The sequence below is a fragment of the Phacochoerus africanus genome, chromosome 14 (genome assembly GCF_016906955.1).
Source record: "Phacochoerus africanus isolate WHEZ1 chromosome 14, ROS_Pafr_v1, whole genome shotgun sequence".
NCBI lineage: Eukaryota > Metazoa > Chordata > Mammalia > Artiodactyla > Suidae > Phacochoerus > Phacochoerus africanus.
Genome location: NC_062557.1, coordinates 49,107,435 through 49,115,991, shown reverse-complemented (window position 1 = coordinate 49,115,991; position 8,557 = coordinate 49,107,435). Strand labels below are relative to the sequence as shown.

Here is an 8,557-nt window from a genome sequence, read left to right as displayed (position 1 = left end):
GGCTGATGATGCTGACTCCTGGTTACCTCACCAGCAACCAATCACAAGAATGTCTACAGCTGGTCATGAACCTGCAACCCTCACCCTGTCTTAAAAAAACCTTTCCCTGAAAGCAATCGGCCATTTGGGCCTTTTGAGCACTAGGTGCCTGATCCCCTTGTTCACTGCCTGCAAAAACAAAACAAAAAAACCCTGCACTTTCGTGAATGGTGTTTGTAGTCTCTTTATTGCACAGGGTGAGTGGACTCAAGTTTCTTAACAAAACCCCCCACTAGGTCTATCCCAGGGCCTCTTAACTCTAAAGACACAGGCCAAAAGCTATCCTTCCCAATGGCCCTCACATATGTATTTTCTTGCAAGTAACTCCCTCCACACTTGACTGTTAATAAAGTGATCTCAATCGTAATGTTGTTTCTTTAAAGATGCTACCCCCCCAGCTAGGTCTGGGGCTTCTGTGTACGCTCTTCATAGCACTTACCATAATTTGCATATTTGTGAAAACAAGTATTACTAGTCTTCCCAGTTAAGACTATACATTCCACAAGCAAATGCTCATTACTTAACTCTACTACAATATTTTATTTCTCAATTAAATGTATGCACTTTATTCTAAAATAATCCTCCTGACAAGAAGGGATCATGGATTAACATAGAGACAGAGGCATTTACACTCTAGACAAGCCCAAAGTTTAGCTTAACCATTGTCTGTTTAATCTTCACTAGACACAGTCTAGAAGAAAGAGCTTGAATTTATTTCTCTTTTTTTCTTTTTGGCCACACTCATGGCACTTTGAAGTTCCAGGGCCAGGGATCGAAACCGCACAATAGCAGCCACCTGAGTAGTGATAACGTCAGATTCTTAACTGGCTGCACCACAAAAGAACTCCTTGAATTTACCTCTTTTTTTCCTTTTTTTTTTCTTTTTTCTTTTTAGGGCCACACCTGCAGCATATGGAAGCTCCCAGGCTAGGGGTCAAATCAGAGCTGCAGCTGCCAGCCTACGCCATAGCTACAGTGATGCCAGATCCCAGCCGCATCTGAGACCTACATCACAGCTCATGGCAATGCCAGATTCTTTAACCGAGTGAGGCCAGGGATCGGAACCTGAGTTCTCATGGACACTAGCTGGGTTTGTTACTGCTGAGCTACCATGAGAACTCCCTGAACTTACTTATTTTTTAAATGGAAACAACAGCTAGCTTTGACTTGGTGAAATGGAACTGAAACGACACCACTCACAACTGAAAGGTGTGGTTAGTGGGAGGGAAGACTGGCCTCTAAAAAGGTATACTCAAACAATTCAGTAGGGCAATTAAGAGACCTACAGTGAAATCCTGGCTCTGCCTTTTCCTAGCTATGCCTCCTATGGTAGAGGTATTTAACTTCTCTGAGCCTCAGATTCATCAGTGGGGGCTAAGAATCAATCTACTGCATAAGAATACTGCTAGAATGAGATTGAGTGTAGGAGTTCCCATTGTGGCTCAGCGGTAACAAACCCAACTAGTATCTACCAGGATGCGTGTTCGATCCCTGGCCTCGCTCAGTGGGTTAAGGATCCAGGCACTGCCATGAGCTGTGGTGCAGGTCAGAGATTCGGATCAGATCCCAAGTTGCTGTGGCTGTGAGGTAGGTCGGCAGCTGCAGCTCTGATTCGACCCCTAGCCTGGCAACTTCCATATGCCACAGGTGCGGCCCTAATAAAAGCAAAAAAAAAGAAAAGAAAAAGAAATGAGTGTGAAAGGTGCGCAGTACAATGCCTGGTATATAGAGCACACTTAATAAGTATTGACTGTTATTAGTTCTCGGGATGTTAATGATAAGTTCTCTTATTTAGGCCTTAGTGACCCCTCTGCGAATAGCCCATGTGTCAATGCAAGGAAATGAAAGAAAGCTAAGGCGCAGTCAGAGAGCTCTCCCAGAGTCAAAACCCGGCGATTCTGCACCCACAGCGGCGCGGGGGGGGGGGGGGACGGGGACGCGTAGTGCGGCGCTTTAAGGTAGGAAAAAAACTCCACAAAGGGTCTCACGCTTCATTTAATCTGAAAAACAGTACAGGCTCTTCGTCTTCAGATATAAATTATTCATAACGTTACAGAACAAGCAGCGAATCCAACAATTTAAAAACTAGGTAAGTCTACACGCTGTTATAACATTTCTGGCGACCGTCCTCCCAATCTGCTTTTCAAAAAGAAGTCATCCCTGCCCTCCTTTCAGTAGACGTGCACCATGCCGTAGAGGAATGTCCAGAACAGGACGTAAGTGAAGAGGCCTCCAATGAGACCTCCTGTAAAGAGAGGTCTTCGCGACTTAAAATATTTGTTCCACCTCCTTCCCGCCTTGAGAATTAAGAGCAAAGAGAGCAGGATGGAGGCGAGCAGGTAGAAGATGAAACCGTACAGGCCGGTGAGGCCGAGGATGCCGGCCGTGGCCCCCGACAGCGCCGACACCGAAGTCCGGCAATAATCCAGGACGGCGGCGTTGCCCCGCACAGCGGCCTCACTGATGAACGGCGGCCCTTCCCGCTTGACCACCACAGCGGCCATCGCACCCACCCGGACTCGGCCTCTGCTTTCTCCCGAAGCAACGCGGGGCTGCGGAGAGAACCACGTTACAAGTAGCGCCCAGAGCCTGGGGAGTTGGGTTCACGCCGCCCCTCTCCCTAGGGCTGCCAAGACCTCGCAACCCCCCCCGCCCCCAGCGTCTCGGACCTTCGCAAAACGCTGAGAAAGCTGAGGGTTCGGGACGGCTGGCCGCATATCTGCATTTCCCGCCTAGACTCGGCCACTTACCTGGAACGCGGCGGCGGAGGTAGTCACTCGACGTTCCCTCAGACAGCCTAGAGCAAGGACTCCCGCGACGCCATCTTGTGCAGGAGGATGCTGGGAGGGCCCAGGCTGCGCACCCGCCCCGCCTCTGGCGCATGCACTGAGGACGCCTCAAGCACGCTCCACCCACTTCCCCGCTTTTCTACGCACGCACGGGAACTTCCGAGAGCCGGACAGCGCTCCGGCAGGTGATTCGCTGGAGACTTGTTAACTATTCATAAGAGGGCGGGCTGGGCCGTGCAGCCTTTGTTAACCAGGGAGGGCGCGGCCACCGGGATTCTCGCTGCAGGCTTCGGGGAGCGGTGCTTGGCTTCCAGATTGGGGTCGAGATGTCCTACATTCCGGGCCAGCCGGTCACCGCCGTGGTGGTGAGTGCGCTCGCTCGGGCTCTTCCTCGTTTTGGCTTGCCCCCACTTTGCAGATAGGTAAATTGATACACCAAACAGGTTGACAAAGCGTCGAACCCGGGACTCCTGCAAACCCGCAGCCAGAGCTCCGGTTCCCGCTCTGCGGGACAGGAGCCGTGGACTTCCCCAGCCAGGCAAGAGGTGGCTGGGACCCACGAGCTTCCTGAAGACCCGGGATCAAGGCCAGATCCTGCTCGCCGCCGCCGCCGCTTTGGACTCTTCTTAGCCCGCCGGGACAGGGAGGACTGAGGGAAAAGGCCCCGGCTGTGGGAGTCTAGGAAGCGTCCCCTTCCCAGGCCTGTGTCCCCAGCTGGGTAGCCGCGGGGGGCGGGCGCCGGATCCAAAGTCCATGAGTCGCAGCCTCTGGAATGAGGAAGTGCTTCCTCCGCTCCAGCCGGCGCCGCCGCCCAAGACTTGCGGGTGGAGGTGGCCAGAGCCTGAGTAACAGTCCTACAACCCCTCCCATCTAGCCTTGCCTCCTCGGACCCACCGCCAGTCGGTCCAGAGTGAAGGCTCATACAACTGACTTGATCCCGCTCCGAACTTTCCCTGGATCCCCAAACAACTCTTGGGGCAAAGCCCAGGTCACCCTCCTGGCACTTGGGGCCTGAGGAGACCCTTTGGGGTCGGCTCAGGCCCCTGGTTGTCCTCTTGGTTCATCTTGGGTGCCAAGCGCTATGAGAATAGGCAGAGAAGTTGGGACATTAGACTCAGACGCCAATGTCACAGCTGGATGGGGCCTGGAGACCCATTCCATGGCTGAGGTGGGGAAATTGAATCCCAGAGAGATGTCTGGCCATGCCCAGCCATGTAAAGAAGGCTTCAAGAAGGACCCAGATCTCTGAGCAGAAATGCCTGCTGGGCAAGGAATGGGTCAGATGGAAGTCTTAGCCCTAAGGGCCCTGCCACTGGCTGCAGTATCCAGATGGGCGTGTTGGGGACTCCAGCAGCTAGGTGGTGTGACCAGGGAGCCACTGATAAAGCTGACATGTGAGGGTGAGCTTAGCACACCAGCTCAGGCCTGGACTGCTGACAGCTGTCCTCAGCTTCACCCTGGCTGCACCGGCTTGGCTTTTCCAGCCTTTTAGCTGCCCCAGAGGGAAGGGGTCAGGTTTGCTCTTTAGCTAGAAAAAAGGGAGTGCAGGTGGGGAACCACAGAGGCAGGAGCCCCCCTGACCTCACCCAGGAGGTCAGTGATGGGGCCTTGTCTCCCGGTCCAGACCTTGAAGATGGGTCAGTGGTGTCCCCAGAGGTGGAGCAGGCCTGGAGGAGCTCACACTCTTACACACGAGGACCTAGGTCCTGCAGGCCTCAGGTGTCATGCTTCCTGCTCCCCTTTCTCACATGTCTCTGCTGGCCCCTGGGCCTTCCTCTGAGTTTTAGGACCATGACCCCCTGGTTCTTCTCTAGGAACATGTTTGAACATGGTGGGTGGGGCCCTGCTTCTCCCTCCTGTGTCCTGGATCCGGGATGGGGTGGAAGAGGCTCCTCCCTACCCCAGGCCCTCTCTCACATACTTAACGCTGTGACAGTGTTAAAACCATTTGGCCTCTTCGCTGAACTCTGGGTCCATAGGTTCGTCCACCTTCTGGACACCTACCTGGACAGCTCTTGGCTCTCCAGCTCAACATGCTCCTTCTCTGGGATCCACATCTGGGAGATGGTTGTGTTCAGCCGCGCGGGGCTAGATGGCTGGCTGGGTGCTCCCCTTGCCTCCTCTGCATGATGGGCCATCTGCAGATGTCCCACCTCTGTGAGACATCTGTTGCCTTACTGCCTGGGTGGTCGTTCCAGCATCAGACCTGACCATGCTCTACCGTCAGCCCTACTCCCCAACTCCTGGGAGCTCCAGTGGGTCCAAAATCAAGGTCAGGTGGCCAAACTCCTGGTCAGCCCAAGGCCTGGTACAAACGGCCCCTCCTTCATGAAGCCCCTCAGATCCAGATCAGGTCACATGCAGTTGCCTTTTGCTTTGTTTTTTCCTTCTTCCTGTTAAAACTCTCAACTTTGGGGGGTGTGGGGTGGTCATCTGGTCTGGAAGGTGCCTGCTGAGGGCTTTGAAAGGAGCCTGGCACCGTTGGGGTCCACAATCTCACCGTGTGGTGAGGGTGCCCTGGGCCCTGCATCCACCTCCTACACTACACAATAGCAGGGCCCCGGGGCTTAGGGAGATGTCCTGTCCGTTAGGCTGGTCGCCTGGCCCTGCACTCACCAGTCTAATGCATCTCGCCTCAGCCTTACCTCGCCTCCCAGTTCTGGTCCTGTGCCGTACACTCCCGTCTCACGGAAATGTAACCACAGTGCCTTCGAGCCTCTGCTCCTGTTCTCTTGGCCAGGACAGCTCTTCCTCCCTTCTGTGCAAGTCTGATCCCCGCTGTTCTAAAGCATCTCCTGTCTCGCCCTCAACAGGGCTGGCTTAGCAATCTGAGCTGGCCTCAGCAAGGTGCCTACATGTTTTGTTCAGAGCTTGACCCCTTTTGCCCCTGTGTTCCCTCCCCTGGGACAAAGACCCTATCCGGAACAGCCACAGCATCCTGGCTCAAGAGCCAGAAGGGGCTTAGCCTGTGTTAAGAAGGCTGGTGCCTGTGACGTAGGAAGCTGGGAGAGGTTAGGGAGAAGGGTTGTGTGGGTGGGTTGGTGTGGCTGAGTTCTGAGCCTCAACCCCCCAGCCTCCCAGGCTGGTGAATAGCTGGCTTCCTGCAGGAGATCCTGGGCCCCACCTCTGTGGCATGGCTCCGAGCCGACCCAGCTGCCTGAGGCTGCTGCTGGGGACACAGGCCACATTCTCTACACCCACTCGCCCCCAACTCGTTTTTTATCTTTGCTAGCAAAGAGTTGAAATTCATAAGCTGCGTCAAGGTGAGAACTTAATCCTGGGCTTCAGCATTGGAGGTGGAATTGACCAGGATCCCTCTCAGAATCCTTTCTCAGAAGATAAGACAGACAAGGTGAGGGGGTCTGGGGACCTCTCCGTGGGGCACAGAGGCCTGAGATGGTGGGTCTCTGCTTCCTGGGCCTCTGTGGAAGGAGCTGACCTCATCTCTCGCAAGCAGTCCTCTTTAAAAAGGTCCAAGACATGATCTGGTGGGAGTCAGGAGGGGTGGGGTGGGGAGAGGGCCTGCCAGCCCTCCCAGTACTAGGAAGCCTGCTCAGACAGAGGCTGGAGCATCTGTGGGGCTGCCCCGCTGCCCCCTTGGCTGTCTTGGCACAGCCTGTGCTGGGGGGTGCTGCCTGTGGACACATGGACAGCTAAGAGTATGCCATGCTGGGCTTTGCTCTATGGATAAGAGGCCGGTCCTGTGACCCCAGTGCTTGACTTGGGGGGCCTATTTTTCAGGGCATTTATGTCACGCGGGTATCTGAAGGAGGCCCAGCGGAAATTGCTGGGCTGCAGATCGGGGACAAGATCATGCAGGTAACAGTCATCCCAAAGGAGGAAAACAAGGCTTGGGCCAGAGGGTTTAAAGCACGTGGGGTGCGTTTGGGGGTGTGGGGCTGCCCCTGCCTGCCTCCCCGGGCACCTGGGAGACTCACCAAAGCCGCTCCGGAGCCTCTGCTGGCATAGCCCTCTTTCCTGTGTGTGGTGGCGCTTGGTGTCCCCAGATCTGGGGCGTCAGCTTGGGTGACTCAGTCCCCCCCCACAGCCCGTCCTGCTTGCAGATCCCAGAGGGCAGCGAGCTGAGGGGGCTGCATTCTCTCCCTGGGCCAGGTGAACGGCTGGGACATGACCATGGTCACGCACGACCAGGCCCGGAAGCGGCTCACCAAGCGCTCGGAGGAGGTGGTGCGGCTGCTGGTGACGCGGCAGTCGCTGCAGAAGGCGGTGCAGCAGTCCATGCTGTCTTAGCAGCTGCCAAGGTCCCCGCCGCACGCCTGCCCGCCTCTGTGCAGTGACACCACCTCCACGCTCTGTCTGCCCCTTGTCCTGGCTTCTGATGGCTGGGCCCTGACTCGGAGCAGCAAGAGCTGGTCCCAGGGGCCTGACCCAGCCTTCCTTCTCTCCCCTCACGGGCCCAAGCTCTTTCCTTTGGACACAGGATTAGCAACGAGGGCGTGGAGCCCAGTTTGAATCAGTCTACGATGACCACAGACTCAGCCCCCAGACCCTGCTGCTTGGACACAACCGTGCCCAGGCGAGGAGCCCCCCCCACCCCCACTACTTGAGGGCACCACACCGCTGGGAAACTCAGGGGCATGGTCCTGCCCCTGCCCAGTGTCTCAGCCCTACAGTTGCCTGTGCCCCACACCCCCTGCCACGTTCCCCAGTGAGGACCGACTCACACTGCCAGAGACACTACCAAGGTTTGCCCGGACAGAAGCCAGGCAGGCTCACTGCTCACCCATCGCACCCCAACCAAGGGGCGCTGGCCTCCCCGGGGTTCACCTGCTTACAGGATTTAGATGAGGTTCGAGGCTGACATTTCAGGACAGTTCTCAGGATTGCCATTTTCCTCTATGCCCGTGGGTTTAACTTTTGTATTTTTTTAGTCACAACTTTGATACAAAGCGTTTTTATCTTACTCCTGGGAGATGCCAGTTCAACTTTTGAATTTAGCTTACTAATTCATATCTGGGAACTACATTTAATAAGGGAACCAGCCTTACTTCGGTTACTGTGGAAATGGGGCAGCAAGAAGCTGCCCCCCATATTGTGCCCAATAAACAGTACTGGATTCACCAGGGGTCTTTGCTGAGACTTGGGGTAGGCTCATTCAGGGGTGAACTGCGACAGCTTTGTCTGTAAGGCTGGCTGACCTGGCCTCCACCGCTCTGAACAAAGCCCACCTACTCCCCAGCCTGCGGATGCTATGCTTGGCCAGGGCCACCCCCGTGGGAAAGTCTGGGAGTCCCTTCCCCGGGACTGGGCTCCCCAACTTCCCTTGTGTAGCCTAGCTTCAGCCTCCATGGCCGGGCTTGGGGGGAATCACGGTCACCAAGGTGATGGGAAAACACCCACCTCCTAAGACTCTGAAGAGCCCTCAGTTTACCACAGCGAAGGGTACGGTCCTAAATGTTCCCAGAGACTGGATCTGACAAGATGGGGGTACGCTGGGGAGCACGGGGGCCTCTGCCTGGCCCAGCATTGGCTGCTTTACCGCCTGGCGGTTGTGACTACTCAGGGACCCACCTAGCACCGCCACGTCAGATTTGTGCACATCTCCCATCTATAAAGTGTGGTACCTGGTCACACACTGGGCAGCTCCAATGAAACAGGTGTGTGGGCTTGGTCAGGCTGCAGTCTCTGCTTCAGGCAAACGGGATCCTCAATTCTTTGGTACTTATTACACCCGGATCAAGGCAGAAACTGGAAGACACCTTTCCCTG

General features: G+C 55.5%; 2 protein-coding genes across 2 annotated transcripts; one reads left to right on the top strand and one right to left on the bottom strand.

Moving 5' to 3' along the window:
• Positions 1 to 2,016: 2,016 nt before the first annotated feature.
• Positions 2,017 to 2,973, bottom strand: EMC6 (ER membrane protein complex subunit 6). Its single transcript, XM_047758770.1, has 2 exons — positions 2,790 to 2,973; positions 2,017 to 2,591 (listed from the first exon to the last, which is right to left on the bottom strand). Exon 2 carries the CDS (start codon positions 2,541 to 2,543, stop codon positions 2,211 to 2,213), a length of 333 nt encoding a protein of 110 aa, XP_047614726.1. The 5' UTR covers positions 2,544 to 2,591; positions 2,790 to 2,973; the 3' UTR covers positions 2,017 to 2,210.
• Positions 2,974 to 3,034: 61 nt separating this feature from the next.
• Positions 3,035 to 7,909, top strand: TAX1BP3 (Tax1 binding protein 3). The gene is made up of 4 exons (XM_047758769.1): positions 3,035 to 3,193; positions 6,061 to 6,180; positions 6,570 to 6,647; positions 6,942 to 7,909. Exons 1-4 carry the CDS (start codon positions 3,155 to 3,157, stop codon positions 7,077 to 7,079), a joined length of 375 nt encoding a protein of 124 aa, XP_047614725.1. The 5' UTR covers positions 3,035 to 3,154; the 3' UTR covers positions 7,080 to 7,909.
• Positions 7,910 to 8,557: the final 648 nt, after the last annotated feature.